Source organism: Exophiala viscosa (assembly GCF_022695815.1).
Source record: "Exophiala viscosa unplaced genomic scaffold EDD37scaffold_5, whole genome shotgun sequence".
Taxonomy (NCBI): Eukaryota; Fungi; Ascomycota; class Eurotiomycetes; order Chaetothyriales; family Herpotrichiellaceae; genus Exophiala; species Exophiala viscosa.
The window spans coordinates 1294559-1312291 of NW_026944357.1; the positions used below are offsets into that span (position 1 = coordinate 1294559).

The window sequence follows — 17733 nt, forward strand, 5'->3', positions numbered from 1 at the left end:
GTGGGGAAAATCACCGACGTCACGCTGCGGGTGAAGAGCACGAGTTCAAATATACCGCAATCACCGTCTACTTGCCTCTCCCGTACAGGTTGACTCATCACGACTATTGCTGCCTACTCAGGCGGTTCATGTATCAAGATTGACACCTCGTATATGGCGTGAGGTTCAGAACCGCAGCTTCCTAGCCCATGACTGAGCATCTTCTTTGACCATGGTCTCTCCCGAACGCTCTTCCTCGAACCTGCCACCGTCGTTGGGCCCTGGTGCCCGGCCTGTGCAGCCTGGCGAACCTACCCGACCAGCCGGTATCGCTGAAATCATGAACTTTCGTTCCAGATATTCTGTTTCTGTCGAGCCCGAAACCTTGCATATAGGGTATGAGATCAACGGGATACCACGCACCTATCATCTGGCCTTCGAATCCATGCCGCTAGGCACATTCTCCAGGTGGGCGCTATTTGGTGGTCCATCGAGGACTAGAAACGCAGGGACTCAGGTCATCGACTTTATACGGGGCACCGAGAACATAATGGGAAGACCCTTGAATCAAAGAGAAGCGGAAGGCTACGCCTACCACACTTCCAAGAAAATGCTGTACAGTCTTACAGGAACCGCCGTCGGCGTCCTGGTTGGAGGCGTCATCGCTCAAAGGAACCGTGAGTGGATGAAATTTCCCTTTAGATCTGCTCAGCCTTTGGAAAGGTACCAGAACTTTCCCAATCGGTATCTGCCGATCTTGAGAGGACAAAGCGCGCTATTTGCCTGGCGAGCTACACGTGTGAGTGTCTGGACCGTTGTGGGCATCTTCATTGCTAGGCCCATATTCTCAGCAATAGGCAACACGGTGTTCTACACAGGGTTGAACAGCGACGACCGCACGAAAGAACTCATGGCCAGTCTGAAGGGTAATCTAGAACGGATAGCCTCGAATAGAGTCAGAGAAGTCGCTTCTGGAGCCCAACCCCGACCACAGTCTCAGAGGCAGCAAGACGGTCAATCTGTTGAGCCTGATACTCAGGCATATTATAGAGATACGCAGCAAGACGTTATGGACGACCATCAGAGCGACTACAGTGGAGACAACACTTTCACAGACGGCTCGACTGATACTGCCACGACCAGTGACGCCTCGATGCTGGCTCGAGAAGCACAACTACGGGCTGAGGTCTCCCGAGGTCTATCTGACGTCGAGAGAGAAGTCGGAAGAGTTGCACGATCGACGCAACAAAGCCGATCCCGGAGTGACCAGCCGAAAGATAGCTTTTCCGGCTCTACTTCAGATCCCTTCTTCGATGACGATGCATCACCCACTGCTGGCAACGATCCCGACATGGCGACGCGCGACACCTACAGTCCGCAACGAAGCGCCTGGGCGCGGATACGCAATCAAAGAAACCAGACCTACAGCGACGGTAGAGAAGGTGCGCCCGCTGAGAGATCTAGCAGTTCGGGTCGAGGCCTTTCAGACAACCCGTATGCCGCACGAAGAGGGGAGGAACAGGCTAGTGGCGACAGTTTTTCGTTCTCGAAGACGGATACAGACCGGCAGTTGGCAAAGGACCAGGCACAGAAGGAGTTCGATGCTATGCTTGACAAAGAGAGACGATTGAGTGGAAGTGACGAATACGACAGAGGTATGAGCGCTGTTGCATCTGGTGAAGAAAGCGCCGCAAGTTCGGGGATGAGTGCTTGGGAGTCAAGAAGGAGACGGTGATGAGCTGTTCTCACTGGTACTGGTTTGGAACATCAGGATCCAAAGCCAGGAAGCTCACGATGGGAAGATATAGGCCCCTACCACTCTCGCAAAATCAGGGCTGACGGTTATATAAGCCGCATTACCGAGCTGCCTTATTTGCAGCCGATCCAATGCATTGCAGTCGCATTACTCAGCAGCTTCACCGCATATCGAGCTCCATGGGTGGCTGGGAAGAGATGTCATGTATACTACAGGAGCGGTCAAAATGGATGCCATATTTCGGTTTACAAAATGTACTGTATTGAGGAAAAACTAAGTGGCGGCCTCACCTCGCTTTTACGTCTTATACTGTAGGGAAAATCGGAGAGACTTTCGGGGTTTACTTTAGCAACCAGGGCTCGAAACAAAGACCTATACAGCCTCTTATGTGATAAGCTACACGCAATGTTGAAAGCAGTCAATGACGGAAAGAATCTTGCGTAGAAATCTTTCGCATTCAGTAGAGTATCTCGGTGTCCCTATCTACCCAAGTAGCAGTCCCAGCAGAAACCCCCGAGGCCACAAGCACACTCCGTGCTTTTCTGAGAACTCTGTTTCGTGCTCGTAACAACGTGACAACGGCGCATGAAACGCAAATCTAGAGTGTGATAACACGAGGACGCTTCGGATCAGGAATTTCGAGGGCAGTGGCGTAGTATTGGTCGACCGGCATTCTGTGCTTTTCATGGATTCGTTCATAGAGTCGAATACCTGAGTATGTATTGCCAGTGTTCATCGGTTCAGGTGGTCCGTGAATGAGTCAATGGTCGCAGCGCCAGGAAATTATGCGACCGCCTTGCCCTTGCCCTTGGCATCACCTTCAGCCTCTTCCTTGTCTTCTTCCAGGTCGGGCATGTCATCGTCATCCTCTTCCTCATCATCACCACCAGCGTCCTCGCCTCCACCAAGGCCTTCCATGCCTGGCATGTCGCCGCCACCGCCGCCGAGTTTTGAGAAGTCAATGCCTCCGAAGCCGCCGTCTTCGCCGAGCCCGCCGCCGCCGCCGCCGAATTGGTTCATGTAATCGTCCTCGGGCGCCTCGTTCTGTTCGTCCTCATCGACCCACTAGATACAACTGTCAGTTTCTTGAACGCAATTGTCATCTGGATAGACATACCTTGTCAAAGTCGGTGCGCAGGTAGTGGACCTTGGCCGGGTTCTTGAGCAGTCGTGGCCAGTATTCCTCCTTGAGTTCCTTCTTTCTCAGCACCAAGTGGATGTTGGCTGGGGTGTGATGCGTCTTTGAATTCTCCACGTCGATCTCGTCGTAGAATTCCATGTCGAGATGATACGTTGTCTTCTTGCTGTCTGACGTACCGGTGAAGGTCAGACCGGTAGGCTTGAGATCAAGCTTAAGACTTTTGGGTGGGACATCGACAACGCCGATGGTGAGGTAGACATAGTTCTTCTCAGGGTCGCTTGTGGAAGAGCGCTGAGCCCATAGAACTAAAGGACACGAGAGTTAGTCAATTGGTCTGGGTGGTGAGAGCTCTGCGATTGTTGATAGAGGGAATCATCGGACAATCGCTCAGGTAGCATTGGAGTAAGAGACTCACCTTCGGGAGTGACTGAAGAAGACATATTCAGGTTCAGGTCTGCGGTATGGAGGGGTCGTTGGAACTTTGGATCAGGAAGAAGTGAGGGTTGTTCAGCGAAAGGAGCAGGACTGAAATGTAGAAATAGAACAATTGAGCAGAAAGTGACTTTGCTTGCTTGTCTGCTTGTTCACCGTTTGTGTGCTGTGTGTGGGCTGGCTATTATTTAAGAGACGAGGCTGTTCGAAATGCGACGAATGGCGTCGAAACCAAAAACTGCCCCCCAAACTTGCCATGCCTATCCCGCACTGCAACTCAACGCTGCACGAGTCAAAAAGCTCAGCCCTTCAGCTTTTCAGCCCAGGCAAATCCCCACCTAAATTGGTCATCATCCGCCTGTCGGTGTTTAGATTAGGCTTCTCCAACTACTGCCCACTGAGCATAGTTGTTTGCCGCAGTCAATCCACGCCTATCAGCCCTACAATCTACTGACGATACCACCATTGACGTACCTGTCACGGTCTACTAGGCACATACATATCTTCACTGCGCCGACACGTCCAATCCTACCGCCAACGGCGTTTGCCAGGTGTGATTGCTACCAACATGGCTTGAAGAGTCCACGGCCAGAGAGTCTGCAGACAGTGCCAGACAAGATACACAACCTAACCTGAAGAAGTGCGTCGCAACGCATAGGCAGAATGCAGTCATTCAAGGCCGTCTTCTTCAAGCCCGACCCTCAGGAACAGGTGAGCCTCCTCAATCTCCTTATGGCAACAGCCTGACTCTTCCGCAGAAACGCAAGTGCGATAGCATTATCCGCAAGAATGTTCGCGCATTGGATCGCGATATTACCAACCTCAGAGTCACCGAGCAGAAAACAAGGAGTCTAATACAACAGTCGGCGAAGCGGGCGGAGAAGAACCCATCACAGGCAAAACAAGGCACGGCGGAAGCACGACTATTCGCACGAGAGTTGATCAGAGTACGGAAACAGGCGGCAAGATTACATACGAGCAAAGCCCAGCTGCAGAGCGTGCAAATGCAAGTCAATGAAGCTTTCTCTGTACGGAAGATCCAAGGCAGTCTGAAGGCCAGTACCGGCATTATGAAGGACGTCAACACACTGATCCGGCTGCCGGAGTTGACGGGCACGATGCAAGAACTGAGCCAGGAACTTATGAAGGCAGGCATCATCGAAGAGATGGTCGGTGATTCGCTACCGAATGATGAGCTCCTGGAAGGAGAGGACGAAGAAGCAGAGACCGAGGTCGACAAAGTGCTCGGTGAGGTATTGAAGGGCAGACTGGGCACACCGGAGCAACAGATCCCCCAAGCTCCGGTCGAAGAAGAGGTCGAGGAGGAGGAAGACAGAGAAGCGGAACTGGAGCAAATGCGAGGGAGGCTAGAGGCTTTGAAGAGTTGAAGCACTTTGCCTGCCTGGTGGTACCTTGCTGTTTCAGGCATTTCACAATTGGTATAAGACATGGACGGCGTCGGATTGAATACGATATCTATGTTACAGACATTCGCCTGGATACCAGTAGTATATGTGGAACAGACGCTTCAATTGCTGCATCGAAGCGCTGGGGGAGGACGTCCCTTCGTCCCCCTTTCCCTCATTCATATGAGGCACGTGACGTTTTTGATAGGACTGAAAACGGACTAGTTCCACAGTGAAGGGCTGGGCTGGCTGCTGCCTTCTGCCCCCTTGCTTGTTGCTTGCTGCTTGCTGCTTGCGCCTCTTTCTTCATCTTCAACCCTCCGCTGTCACTTCCTCCATTCTTCACTTCAATCTCATCACTCACAACCATAATTTTTGCGCGCGTCTTCATCGCCATCTCTTCTCTACAAATTCGTTCTTCTTGATTTCGTCGACTGCAAAATTTCGACTCTTTCCGATAAGTTCAACCGCTCTCTTCAACCTCTCTTGACTCGCGCGACTGCTTCTGCATCTCATACACACCTTTGCACTCTCACCTTCGAACCGTCACTTTACCACATTCAAGATGTCTGGCCGGCTAGATCAATCTCTCGATTCCATCATCGATAGCCAGAAGAAGGCGAAGCGCGAAACCCGCCAACGCAAGGTCAGAAAGCCAACTGGTACAGCTGCTCCCGTTGGTGGTGTCAAGAAGACATCAAGGCCAGTCAAGTCAGCAATCAAGCCCACCGCAGGCGCCTTGACTCAAGCCAAATCAAGCAAGATTGTCGTCAGTGGACTGGTATGTTTGAGATCATCTTACCTTCCAAGGAACACGTAGCTAATTATTAACAGCCATTCGACGTCAACGAAGCCCAGATCAAGGTATGTTGATGAAGAGGCTTTCGACCTTGGATTTCCATCGCCGCTCGTCGTCACCTGCTATCTCTTCGCTCCTATCTCGACCCTTTCGCTAGACACTCGAGGAAGATGGAGTTGAATGAGAAGAGCACGAAGTGAAGATGTCGGGACCGGAAAGATCATATCCAAGACAAATGATGCCATGCTGAAAATGCTGGCTTTGTCTGAGGCAGGCAACATCCATCCCGCAAACCGTTGGCAAAACTTCTTAGCCATGTACTGCGGTCGAAAGATGTATAGCTTACGATCTGCAATGTCACGCAGCCGGCTAGCCACCGTGCTGTGACCTGACGCAGATCTGCCTCGAGGATGATTGACATGCTGAAAATGCTGCCGAGTTCCTCTATAATCCCCCGTTGGAGCATCAGCGAGTTCGTACCACACTTTGTTTCAGCGACAGCAGCGCAGCTTCTACCTGTTCAGCTTGGTCAGCAATCAGTCCGGGAGTTCTGGAGCCATGTTCGAAGGACCAGCAGCTGGCTGGCGCCATACCCTCACAAACTCAGTCACAAAAAGCCTACAAAGCCGTTGGACAGGTGCTTATGTCCAGAACGATCGTCGCCAGTTGGCCTCAATACGATCGTAACAACAAAGCACTCCACCAGCCGCAACCCTGTTGTGGCAATTGCTCTACGCCTGCTTCCATTCTCACCCTTTCTATCCTTGCAAGCTCCTCGCCGCTTCACCCAGGACAATGTCAACAACACTACTGGAACACGTTTCAATCACCTCGACTCGGGTTGAACTGGCCGGACTGTGACGTATCAATCTGCTGCTGCTTACGACTGTTTCGCGCTCGCTGATGCTCCATACGAGGATTTGTACCTGGACCATGTTCTACTGGAAACATCTCTTACCTACTTCACCTGAGACGGCGCCCGCGAGCTGCTATTGCTATTTACCTTTCGACCTTTTTACTGATCACTCTGGGACGAATAGGAATACTTCACCAAATCTGTTGGCAAGGTCAAGAAAGTCTCTCTGCAATACAATCAGACTGGTCAGAGCCGTGGAATCGCCGACATCGTCTTCCTCCAGCCAGACTCCGCGGCCAAAGCAGCAAAAGATCTCAATGGAATGCTCGTTGACAAGCGACCAATGAAGGCAAGCAGCACCTCTTTTACGCATCCTGGACAATACCTGACTCGGATTAGATCGAAGTGGTTGTGGATGCAAGCAGGATTCCTGAACCAAAACAAGCCAAATCTCTTGCGGATCGTGTTGCGTACGCAAACCCAAAACGCTCGACCAAGTCAGAACCACTGACCAAAACCAGCGCCAATCCAAAAGCTCAACCAAAGTCAGCCACCACGGTCAAGAAAGCCGATGCGAAGAACGGCGCCAAAGGACCGGTTGCTGGCGGCCGCAACCGCAAGCGACAAGGTCGCAACCCTCGACCTAAGGCAAAGACCGCTGAAGAGCTCGATGCCGAGATGACCGACTACTGGGGAGGCAACAACCCTGCCGCAGGTGCAGCTCCCGCCGAGGCCACCGCCACCAATGGTGCAGCTGCTCCCGCAGCCACCGCAGGCGACGACATGGTGGACGAAATTTCAGTGAGCGATGTCGAATTCATCTGCTAATCGTGTTTGGACTGACACCCGTATCAGTGAACACCCATGGTCGAAGACAGTATCAGCCAGGTTATTCATACTTACCACAGTTCCCAACCATAACACCTACGCTTTTACGTGCTGTGTCGAAACCACTGCACCTGGACACGAACTCCGATCGACCCGTATGCTTTCATTCAATCAGACTGTTTTGCTAGTTTTGGGCCGAGGATGGATTGCAGGGCCAATGAAACTGGGAAGGAACGACAAATTGAATTGGGCTTGATTGCATTGCTATTTCTTAGTTGATACAGTATTCCATCAGTGAGCATGGGAACAGGGCGGTCATTGAACTTAGGCGAGATAACTCAGCAAGAATAGTTGCATTGTAATATCAAAACATTGCGAAACAAAGTTCTTCAATGGTCTTAGACTTCATTTCCAACGTGATACTCATTCCAGTATTCATCAATACATGAGTGTTGCTCGTTCATGTGTTCGTAAAGTCCTAACATAAAACAACTTTTCTTCTTTTTTTCTCGCTCCCCATGAATGCAATAGAAAACAACCACGAGGCGCTCAACAGACACCAGCATGGGATCGGAAGTGTTCGTCTTTGTGATTTGCGAACACAGTCTTTTGCAGTCTTTCCTTCTCTCTTGAATGTACGCAACACAAAACATAGAGAAGCTCACTTTTCATGAGGGCATCACCTTCAGTCCTGCCCAGCATTCTTTTTCTTTCATATCCACATCCATCTCCATATCCATACAACCGCTGACCAAGTCGTGCCCATCTCATAGATGGTTCTCCAACGTAGATACCAGTATTGCCTCTGAGTCCGCCGACCGAAACAATTGTGAATGTCGAACAGCACCCGAACGAACAGGTATTCTCTTCGAGAGAAGGCGTCGATGTCTGATTGAATGCTTGAGGAAACCTTCTTCAAATCCACTCGAAGCCGTCATCGTTGTCACTGTCCGACGAAGAGTCACCATCAACGTCGGCCGCATTTCCTCGTGTGAGTTCTTCAATGCCGGTGCCAATCGAGGCGCTGCTCGCGGTAGGATAACTGTCTGGGGTTTCTCCTTGACCATGGCTTCCATCGAGCCAAGGGGTTGGACCGGACAACCTCACTCCACCAGCCTCGTCAATGACCGTGTCGGCATCGCTCTCTTCAGCGCCATCGTCAAAGTCGCTGAACTCCATATCCGGACCATCATTCTCGTCGCACATGTCATCATCACTGATCACGCCAGATGCCATGCTCCTCGAATCGTCTAGCATGACGGTCTCAGTTGCAGCGGACTCGCCTACACTGATTGTCGAAAGACTCTTGACTGTTTGGGTGCCGTCCGTAGCTAGTCTACTCGCTTTGCCGACCGTGCTGACTGCTTGACTGGCAACATCCTCGAAAGCTTCATCGCCCTCGGAACCTGGTGCACGTAGCTTTCCAGGTCCAAATGTGTCTGCTTCATTTGTGTCCGACGGGACTTCGGCAAATACACCCCCAGAACCGTCGTCGTTGCCGTTGCACCACAGAGGTAGAAAACGAACCTCATTTGCGTTGATGCACGTCAAGTTGTCATACAGGTTAGTCGGAAGGAAAACAGTGTCGTGGAACATATGCGATGGATACAGAAAGTCGGTGCATAGGTCGGCAACTTCTTTGCTGATTTCGAGAAGTAGCTTGTGCGGGTCGATTGGGTACTTTGCATACATATCGGACTTCCAGCTGGCAGCTTCTGGTGAGGGAGGCGGAGCTTCTTGAACAGGCATCGTGTAGCTGATATGCTCTGGGGCAGGGAGTGGGATTTGTGCTACCTTGGTATTGGGAAGCGGCCATTCTTCGACCTTGCCGGACCAGGGATTGAGCACGGCATTTGATGAGGCGGGCTCGCTCGCTGATGCATTTGACGATGCCACGGACTCTTCACGAGCATCGAGCACATCAGCGCTGCTTGCCCACGACTCTACCACAGAGTTGTCGCCAGAGTTCACTAGGCGCTCTTGCTCTTCCGAGTTTTCGTCTGTGACAGTGTCTGGTCCTAGCCGCGAAAAGGCGGCTTGGAAATGCTCTTTGACTTGGTGCACAATGCCACTTGGTTCTCTCTTCGGTCTCAAGGCTAGTGTAGGCGCGTTTTGGGGCCCAGTAAAGTCACTGCCAGGAGGTCGACGCCATTGCTTGTTCAGCCAGGGTTGGTCCTGTGTATTCTCCGTTTCGAAAAGAAGGTCGCTTGGAGCAATGAAGGATGAAGTGGCTCCAGCGGCCTGATCCGCTTCCGATGTCTTTCGCCGTTTTGAAGGTGAACCATCCCGGTCAGAAGTTTCGAGGTCGCGAGAACCATGCTTTGGACTTTCGATAGCCAAGGCCTGCAAGGGTAAAGACGAATCTAGGTCGTCCATCTGCGTGTGTGCAAAGGTGACACTTTGGTCAGCACGACCTTTTCCCTTTGGACTTATCCCCTCAATATTTCCGGAGAAGAGCTGATTTACGGCAGCAATCCTGTTATCAAGTGCCATGCGACTGACACTCACATACCCGTTGGACAGGCCTTCAAGCCCAAGGGCGCTGAGAGCTTCACTGAATTTAGGACCACCTGGTAGCACGGTTTCGTCCTCATTACCGTAGCCTTGATTCCTCGGGGATTGCTCGAACTTGGTCTGTTCCAGGACACGCCAAAATTGTTGAGTAAACAATTTCGCAGATGGATTGAGGCTCTCGTATACTGATGCGTAGTCCTCGTCAGGAGCCAAACGGAAAGTAGGATTGCAGGACGGGTATTTTTCTAGCTCGCCAAATTTCAAGTTTCCGCAACATAAGACATGACAGATTCGGTATCGGACATAGTCGATGACCAAGCTAATGGCCGAATTTACGATCTCGTTCTCATCTGAGTCCTCGAACACAATGCGGGTGAGAAATTCGTACTCGGCACTTCTGCATAGCCATGACATATCTCGGAGGCGAGCACCAACCTCGTCCCGAAATCGGCTGACGAAGGCCAAAGCAGCATAACTGATTCGATCCAACTCGTCATCGTCGAGCAGTGCGAACTCTCGTCCATGGATGCTTTGAGTCGATCCAGGTATGGATTGACCAGAAGCATAAAGTAGAGCTCTTTCTCCCACAAGTAGCGAGAATGCATCTCGAACAAGATCTGGAGACTTGATACCCATTCCTATGCGGTAGGCTACCTCGGGGTTGTTTTGGATGAAGTTGATGTTGTTACCGCTGTGGATCCAAGTTGTAATCCAGCCAGAAAGGCGCTCGTGTTCAGCGCAACCAAAATGTTTAGCAACTGCGAAGTATGTCCAGACCTTTGGGGCCGAGTCGAGTTTGGGATCATTGCCCACAATGGCATTGAGTAGTCGCTCGATTGCAGAGCAATGTCGCAGCGTGGAGTATTCGGCTCCGATAGCCCGTGGCTGCACATAGGTCTCTGACGGTGGGGATTTTTCTGTCGGATTGTTTGCGGGATTGTCTTCAGCTGTATTACGTGTCGAGCTGTTCTGACCTCTTTCATTCGACGACTCGGCTTTGGCAGTCGGAGGTGCAATTGGAGGTGGGAGGATTCCAAAATCGTCATGCCCGAGCACAGTAAATGGCGACAGACCGTGCCTCTCGAGCATCAAATGCCAAGTAAGAACACCTTTGGTGCAGGTCAAAAACGTGACAAGCTCTGCAGCTTCCTCATCTTCGGTCGGTATACGCAGATCGATGTAGTACTTGAATCTCCCGCCATGTCGTGCTTCTGCTTGTTCCAACACACCCAGCTTTCTCAATTTCTTCTCGGAGCGCACGGATTTTGGTCCCAAGAGATCGTCGTGAGTAAACCTAGAGGCTTCACCCATGAGCTTCAGTGCGGAGGACTGGACAACGTAAACTTGATTGAAATGGTTGTTAATGTAGCGTGACTCGTGGTCGTCTTTCTTGGCCAGTTCTGGGGCCGGGCCAATGTAAATGGCAGTGTCGCCCTTCGGGTCGTCCAGCGTGGTGAACTCGTTGTTCAGGCTCAAACATAGACCGAGTGATGGTTCGAAGGTGGTAGGGGATATGGGCGTAGGTTGGCTGGGTCTTCTTGACTGTTCCATGGCTTGTTCCCTCAACGACAGTCTGATGGCTTCTTCGACATCATTGTCTTCGTGTTGTTGACGATTACTGGGCCCCGGAGGGGTTGAGGACTCTGAGGCATTATCATCATTGGTCTCCCTGTAAGAGCCAAAATTGGCAGAGGCGCTTGATTGGACTCTTCCGGGCAATGTTGGTGAGTTGGGCGCCATGATGGTAGTGTCGAAGTCAGTAAAGCATGTCTTGGTGTCGTTTGCAACCGGACAAGAGGAAGGATGTGCAGCAGCAGCAGAGAGAAAAGGTTGGATTGATAGTATCCGTTTCGGTGGGTAGAAAAGTTGTTTGTTTGTTTTTTTCTCAAGGAGGCCGCTGTTCAGTCGTATTTGTCGTTTACCGTTCTCTCAATGGAGAAACTCAGGTATCCAACATGAGGCTGAAGAGGTTAGAGGGAGGTTGCAAGACCAGTAGGCGGCAGGATTGGGGCACAGTAGTTATTCCCCTCAGGCACAGTTGAGTCTCACTAGCAAGCAAGGATCATTGATAACACAATTAGGTTGAGCAACAGAAATGAAGAGGTAAGGTGAGGTGAGGTAAGGTGAGGTGAAGTAGGAGTCAGGCTCGACATAAAGCGGGACAAGGCAACAGTCCAAACCAGGCAGACATGGGTGTGGTAGATGACTGTAAGTTGGATATCTGATTGGGGCTCTGGGAGGAGGGGAAATGGGATCCAGGGGCCTTTCAGACGCACGACCAATTACTGTAGTTAATGCACATCCATGTCTTTGGCCCTCTTGTGCCTGTTGCCTCTGTGTACAGCCCCAAATGCGACGCAGCGAAGAAATGGTATGGTTCTGCCCGTGTGACTGAGTGTGCAGTCAGAAGTATCTGTTCCTCATAAGGTACCTACCTAGCTCATAGGTTTTGGGCCTCACTAGGCTGTGACATTTTGATGGAACTGTTAACATTACCCAAGCATGAGTCTTGAAAAGTCTCAAGCCATGGACTGTCGCAGACGCATTTCAGACAAGACCATGAGATTGAGTATCCAGAACCATCGTTCTTGTTGTCGTGTTCCATCGGAAGACAATGTCTGATTTGCAACAGACAGGAACAACGTGAAGCAAGGACTAATTTGCTTGTAAAGGGTTCTTATTTATTTATTCAAGCCACTGAAGCCAGACCCGCCCAAAGCTTCTTTGAGCATTGACGTAGCCTAGGGCTACTTGTGCCACAACATAAGGATTGATAGACTTAAAGCACATTGCGAATGTACTGCCGCATATTTCGAGATCATCAGCAGAGATTTGATCCATGATATTTGTATCGGTGACTCCCACAACACGCTGCAGTAAACCGTGACCTTCCATAACGCACCAGAGAAAGACAAGATCCCACCCCAACGCCTCAACTCTACCCATTCTCAGCCCACACACTTGCCCCAAGCAGGCAGACCACATCCAAAGCCAACGAACAGATATATCAAGAAGATGACCACGACCGTCAACAGTACCATCACCCTGACATTCTTCCACCACATCTGTCGTCTCAGACCGCGGCTGCGTACTCTGAAATCCCTCGCGCTGCCTCCCAAACGATCAGTCTTGTCCACCAGCAAATCAATCCTCTCCCCTCTCTCCAGCACTCTTTCGATGTTCTCCGTCATAATGTCCTTCACACTGTCAATCTCTTTGCGCGCATTCGTCAGGGCATCGCTCGGTGGTGCTGTGTTGTATTGTTGTAGCATCGCCTTTAATGTCGTATTGAACGCTGCTGTTCCATAGGCCGGTAGCGCCTGGAAGTCTGTAGATTCAGGCTTGTACTGGGCCAAAAACTTCTTCTTCAATTCGAGGAGGAATGCAAACGGTATGCGTCTGCCCATTTCGGTCTGCGCAACCACAAGATAAGTAAGCGCCGCATGGCTCGACAACTGCTCGTCTGGGCTGTTGCTAGTAGAAGACGGCGAATCGGCGATATAGTGTACAAAGAGGCGGTCGTGCGTGTAGGTCAGTTTGGCAGGGGTGGAATGAGAGATCTTGGGAAGAATGACCGAGGCGAGAGACGAGGCGGACGACGAAGAGGTGCCCGGGGATGTGTGTTCGGTCAAGATGGTGTCTCCATGCGCGATGCAGGCACTGGGGTTGATCAGTCAGTGTTCGTCAAAGGCTGCAGACTTCTGGGGACGTACTAGAGGAGCTGGTTTGACTGCCCTGACCCGGACGCCATGTTGTCCAGCCTGTGAGATCAAAGTATCTGATTTGCGTTGTCTGGGTAGCAAGATACACTCTGCTATTGTGACGGAGGACCAGATATGCTGTAGAGTAAAGCGACTGAATGTACGAAATTTTAGAGGATTCCGCCTCTTTCTGCAACTTGTGTCGGCGTCGATGTTGAGATATCACCCGTCCGCGCCATCTCTGTTTCGGTTGCGTCACACCTCGAAAAGGCTGGTCACATGACGAGATTGCAAGACCGAACGAGCCGAGCACGAGACAGTATTACAGCTGTGCGAAATACATACTCTTCATGAACTAGTGTCTTCAACAGGACTGTGGTAAAGAACGCCGTCAATGGTGATACAGAACTCCAGAATGCCGAAAAAACATCAACGCTATCAAGCATCCAACCTGCTGTGCTGCCCAATGCTAACGCTCCACCAAACCACAGTAATCTTCCTGTAAAATACTATTGTACAATGCTGCTGAAACACGCATGCTGAAGGGTCAATACACCTTTCAACGCGAAGACGATCTTCCAGCCGGTTCTGAGGACTCTTCTACTCCGGCACCTTGTCCATGGGATTTTCCTTGAACATCTTCTTCGCCTGAACCTTTCGCTCCTTCAGGGTCGACATTCTCTTTATCCCTGCCTGGCCGCAAGGGAGAAGGTGCAGGTGTCTCGTTCTCCTTGGTTCTTCTTTGCCTGTTTATTGGTCTGGACGCCTTTTCGGGGCTCCTACTTCTGGCGTCTTCGTGTCGCATGTGATCTCGCATTTCGTGGATTACGTCTCGGAAGCCCTCCTCGAGACTGTTCATCCGCGCCATCATGATCTTAGCAAACCTCTCCTGCTCCTCGTTCTGAGCTCTCGAATGCCGAGATTCATTCAAGCCTCTCTGCATTTGAGCAGCAAAGGACGCCGGAAGAGCACCAACATATCCACCACCTAGCGCGCGATTGTCGCCGATGTCTGACATCAAGTCCATCTCGAGCGATGGCCTCCGTCGAGGATGGCCCGACCGGCTTTCGACTGCGAGTAGGCCGGCCAAGTTGGGCGCAGAACGGAACGCTGGGTCGTCTTTGCCGGGTAGAACAGGCCGCATACGCGCAGGCCCCGGTGTTGCACGTTTCGAAGTTCGATGACCAGCAGCATTGGAGACAGGCTTTGAGTTGGGCGTCCGAGCTCCCGAGCCTGGCCTGGAAACATGATGCTGTTCCAGTGCACCTGTCGTTTCCGCCGCCGAGGATGACTGGTCCGTGCTAGCATCCATCATCGGCTTGAAAATCATGGTCGCTGATGAAACGTTTCGAGAATGCTGTCGAGGTCGATGCTTCGGAGATCCAACCGAAGGCGTATTCCTTCCAGACGCGAGTTCATCGCGCTTGGTCCGCAGCAGCGATCCTGGGGCTCCTGCTGATCTTGGTGTGGAGGTGCCAGCCAAAGGCCTATTGAGGAAATATTCCTGAGACATTAAGTCACCAGCAGGAGCTTGCTCTGACTCAGGAGAACGATGATCAAACGTGGTTGTTTCCTCCTCGTCCTCTTCGTCGTTGGTATGCAACTCATCATCTCCATCTGCTTCCGCATCGGTAGTCTGAGAAGGTTGCTCGACTGCGGAGGGCGTTGTATTATCGTGACCAACGTTTGCATCCTTGGCCGAGTTGAGCTCTGCGTTGATTGTGAACTCTTCAGGGTCGGATAGCGCCGACATGGTGCGTCGAGAAAATGTTCGGACGCGACGAGAAGGGGGAAGTAATCTGTGGCTGGTGGCTCGGGCCTCCAATGAGTCCACGACCACTCTGTCTTGCTCCTGCGGTGGATTTCCAATATCGTCGCCAATCTCCTTCATCCAAGTCTTGACGACATTGCTCGTCTTGTGACGATAGTCTCGCCCCTGTCTGGCACCGCGAATTGTGCTGTCGAAAGGGCGTCTAAAAACTTCTTCCAATGCTCTATCTTGCCGGAAAGTGGCGATCGAGGGTGCTCTGTTGAGTCGACTAAACTTTGTGCTTATTGCTCTCCTCGGGGCCCGATGTTCCACGAGATCAATACTGTCGTACGCGGCCGACTGCAGTACGGACTTCTCGTAGACAAATATCGAGAAAAGCAATGGGAAATGGGTTATTTTGATCATTGTCCGGTTGATTTTCACGTACTGGCGGAATGGTAGACAGTATCTCAGCGGCACCAGAACCCATTGAAGAATATTCGTTGGAGCCACGTATGAGAATAATGCGTCAGACTTGACGTGAGATATCGTGTTGACGGCAAAGAGGAATTGATGCTCCTCATTGGCATTTCGGACGATGGCGGTGAAAGAGTTTGTCAGTACAGTGACCAAGATTGTCACAACTAGGAAATGACAGATGAACAAGAACAACGTCAAAATAGTCTTTCCAAGGATGTTGTAACCAGGCCACCTATCCCAAGCTGCCGGAGTAAACCCCATGACCATCTGCAGAAGCGCGTAGGCCACCGAGCTGGGGGTGTCGATTCCTTCGTTACCGAAAGACAGTGTAAGGGCAACAAAGAAGCCACTGCAGCTGATGACGATGAGCAGCGACACTGCAACAAGATCGGTGGCCATGTAACGAAATCCAATAAGCAGGGGCGAGAAATAGCGATAGTGGTCCAGAACTGAGAATAGGCGAGGGAACAGTAGAACGGCATCCGCTGCGAGAACATCGTAAGCCATGTTGGCCACTGTGTGCTTCTTGACATCAGGCATGACGATCCCATATATCCTCAGAGCCAAGTGGATGAACAAGATGAGCAGAATGCCAAGATCGAAAATGTTCCAGAAACTGGCCAGATATAGACTGAATCCTTGCTCGTTGAATCCCACAATCTCATCCAGCATATACCCGGCTGTCCAGAACCAGAAAAAGACCTCGAGCGGCGTGATCTCCAATGAGCGCTCTACCAGAACCGCAACAAAGAGACCCAGGAGTACGGCAAAGGACATTGTAGAGAGAATGTTTCTGTATCGAGGCACTCTCAGGCGGGACAATTTGAAGAGGGAAGCATCGCGAGGGTTGTACAGCGTCACAGCGCGACGCGGAGCCGCCAAGGCATGGCTTGGAGTAGTTGCAGCTTTGGTAGGCGGTCCCATATCGTTTGTACCGTAGCTTTTGATCTCTTTTGGAACAGCCAATTTTCGGTGCAAATTGTCGGCTGCAGAGTGAAAGACGATAGTGCCGGCCCAGATGGATTCCAGTTGCTGGACGACCGTAGGATGTGAGAGAAACTGTTTAGCCTGTGCACGAATTGCAATCTCGAAACACGATATCCTCGCTGGTCGCTGTATTTGTTTTCTTGACGCAATCGTACCACGCCGTCCTTCATTGTCCACTGGCAGGCTGTCGAGGTGGCCTTGGAGAGGGTCAAAGTCATACGATAAAGCATCGATCAATCCCCTGGTTGAATAGTCCTTGAGTAACCTGATGGCAAGTAATTCGCAGACCATTCCGCGAGTCTTGTTAGTCCCGCTGTTCCCTGAATAGATTGCAGCCTCCTTGCCGTATTGAAGACAATTGGCCATAAGCGCATATTGTGTAGCCGCATTCAAATGGTCGTTGCGAATCTCTTGCTCGACGGGCTTTAGCAGGAATTGTGTGACCTGTGGCGATCGGAGCTGTTCCCAGGAGAGGACGGTGTCACAGCGAGAAGTGACAAGTGTTCGGACAGCGTGAGTGAGCGCAAATACAGGTATGGCATCAAGATGAGTAGCTGAGAAGATGGGAAGAAGTGGGGTGGTGTCATCAGGCCCATCTTCATCCAGGTTGTCATCGTCCCCTTCAAAAGCCTCTTGGCCTCCACCTTCCTCCTCTTCATTCTCTGAGCCTTCCTCCTCCTCTTCTAGGAACATGCCATCTTGTTCGAACTCGGAGGATTCTTGTTGTTGAGGATGCATTCTGGTACGTGAAACTTCAGGCGATCTCGTTGTTGGAGCGTAGGAAGACGAGAATGGCGAACGGTCGCGTGGCCGTCGAGTCCGGGCAGGACCCAGGACTGAGGTAAGCATGTTTCAACAGGCAGAATGAGTTGCCATGAAGAATGCAGAAAACGCGAAAGGCAATTGAGCGTTCGCAACACGGTAAACAACACGTAGATTTATATTGAGGATGACTGGCAATCCGTTTCAATGCTGCAAAACGATACGCAGGACAGAAGATGGCGACAAAATGCACTGAACGCAAGACAAAACAGGGGAGCCAAGAAGGAAATTGAGTCGGTGAGCTGTTGATGGGAAAGATAAACAAGTGAAGCGGGATGAGCA

The 17733-nt window shown here is 51.3% G+C and overlaps 7 protein-coding genes across 7 annotated transcripts; 3 read left to right on the forward strand and 4 right to left on the reverse strand.

Moving 5' to 3' along the window:
- Window positions 1-2: 2 nt before the first annotated feature.
- On the forward strand, window positions 3-2128 carry EDD37DRAFT_413463 (uncharacterized protein). Its single transcript, XM_062812494.1, has 2 exons — window positions 3-1730; window positions 1782-2128. Exon 1 carries the CDS (start codon window positions 212-214, stop codon window positions 1712-1714), a length of 1503 nt encoding a protein of 500 aa, XP_062670359.1. The 5' UTR covers window positions 3-211; the 3' UTR covers window positions 1715-1730; window positions 1782-2128.
- A 390-nt stretch (window positions 2129-2518) lies between these two features.
- EDD37DRAFT_609466 (HSP20-like chaperone) lies at window positions 2519-3316 on the reverse strand (the record flags this gene model as incomplete). Its single annotated transcript, XM_062815134.1, has 3 exons — window positions 2519-2800; window positions 2853-3181; window positions 3292-3316. 3 exons carry the CDS (start codon window positions 3314-3316, stop codon window positions 2519-2521), a joined length of 636 nt encoding a protein of 211 aa, XP_062670360.1.
- A 264-nt stretch (window positions 3317-3580) lies between these two features.
- Window positions 3581-4968, forward strand: EDD37DRAFT_413675 (Snf7-domain-containing protein). Its single transcript, XM_062812496.1, has 3 exons — window positions 3581-3903; window positions 3950-4019; window positions 4067-4968. The coding sequence occupies exons 2-3, from the start codon at window positions 3972-3974 to the stop codon at window positions 4694-4696; spliced, it is 678 nt and encodes a 225-aa protein (XP_062670361.1). The 5' UTR covers window positions 3581-3903; window positions 3950-3971; the 3' UTR covers window positions 4697-4968.
- Window positions 4955-7581, forward strand: EDD37DRAFT_631068 (uncharacterized protein). The gene is made up of 4 exons (XM_062816631.1): window positions 4955-5495; window positions 5549-5578; window positions 6554-6718; window positions 6769-7581. Exons 1-4 carry the CDS (start codon window positions 5280-5282, stop codon window positions 7195-7197), a joined length of 840 nt encoding a protein of 279 aa, XP_062670362.1. The 5' UTR covers window positions 4955-5279; the 3' UTR covers window positions 7198-7581.
- A 400-nt stretch (window positions 7582-7981) lies between these two features.
- Window positions 7982-11595, reverse strand: EDD37DRAFT_413698 (uncharacterized protein). Its single transcript, XM_062812497.1, has one exon. The coding sequence runs from the start codon at window positions 11449-11451 to the stop codon at window positions 8113-8115; it is 3339 nt and encodes a 1112-aa protein (XP_062670363.1). The 5' UTR covers window positions 11452-11595; the 3' UTR covers window positions 7982-8112.
- Window positions 11596-12351: 756 nt separating this feature from the next.
- On the reverse strand, window positions 12352-13743 carry EDD37DRAFT_631072 (vesicle-associated membrane protein 7). Its single transcript, XM_062816632.1, has 2 exons — window positions 13425-13743; window positions 12352-13371 (listed from the first exon to the last, which is right to left on the reverse strand). The coding sequence occupies exons 1-2, from the start codon at window positions 13460-13462 to the stop codon at window positions 12660-12662; spliced, it is 750 nt and encodes a 249-aa protein (XP_062670364.1). The 5' UTR covers window positions 13463-13743; the 3' UTR covers window positions 12352-12659.
- Window positions 13744-17695, reverse strand: EDD37DRAFT_631074 (uncharacterized protein). The gene has a single exon (XM_062816633.1). It carries the CDS (start codon window positions 17476-17478, stop codon window positions 13972-13974), a length of 3507 nt encoding a protein of 1168 aa, XP_062670365.1. The 5' UTR covers window positions 17479-17695; the 3' UTR covers window positions 13744-13971.
- Window positions 17696-17733: the final 38 nt, after the last annotated feature.

Bases quoted from the DNA above. Each gene is read 5' to 3' on its own strand.
- EDD37DRAFT_413463 (XM_062812494.1), top strand. From the start codon at position 212: ATGGTCTCTCCCGAACGCTCTTCCTCGAACCTGCCACCGTCGTTGGGC.
- EDD37DRAFT_413675 (XM_062812496.1), top strand. From the start codon at position 3,972: ATGCAGTCATTCAAGGCCGTCTTCTTCAAGCCCGACCCTCAGGAACAG. The intron at 4,020-4,066 runs GTGAGCCTCCTC...ACTCTTCCGCAG, and splicing joins AGCCCGACCCTCAGGAACAG to AAACGCAAGTGCGATAGCAT.
- EDD37DRAFT_631068 (XM_062816631.1), top strand. From the start codon at position 5,280: ATGTCTGGCCGGCTAGATCAATCTCTCGATTCCATCATCGATAGCCAG. The intron at 5,579-6,553 runs GTATGTTGATGA...TGGGACGAATAG, and splicing joins TCAACGAAGCCCAGATCAAG to GAATACTTCACCAAATCTGT. The intron at 6,719-6,768 runs GCAAGCAGCACC...GACTCGGATTAG, and splicing joins TTGACAAGCGACCAATGAAG to ATCGAAGTGGTTGTGGATGC.
- EDD37DRAFT_413698 (XM_062812497.1), bottom strand. From the start codon at position 11,451: ATGGCGCCCAACTCACCAACATTGCCCGGAAGAGTCCAATCAAGCGCC.
- EDD37DRAFT_631072 (XM_062816632.1), bottom strand. From the start codon at position 13,462: ATGGCGTCCGGGTCAGGGCAGTCAAACCAGCTCCTCTA. The intron at 13,372-13,424 runs GTACGTCCCCAG...GATCAACCCCAG, and splicing joins CAGTCAAACCAGCTCCTCTA to TGCCTGCATCGCGCATGGAG.
- EDD37DRAFT_631074 (XM_062816633.1), bottom strand. From the start codon at position 17,478: ATGCTTACCTCAGTCCTGGGTCCTGCCCGGACTCGACGGCCACGCGAC.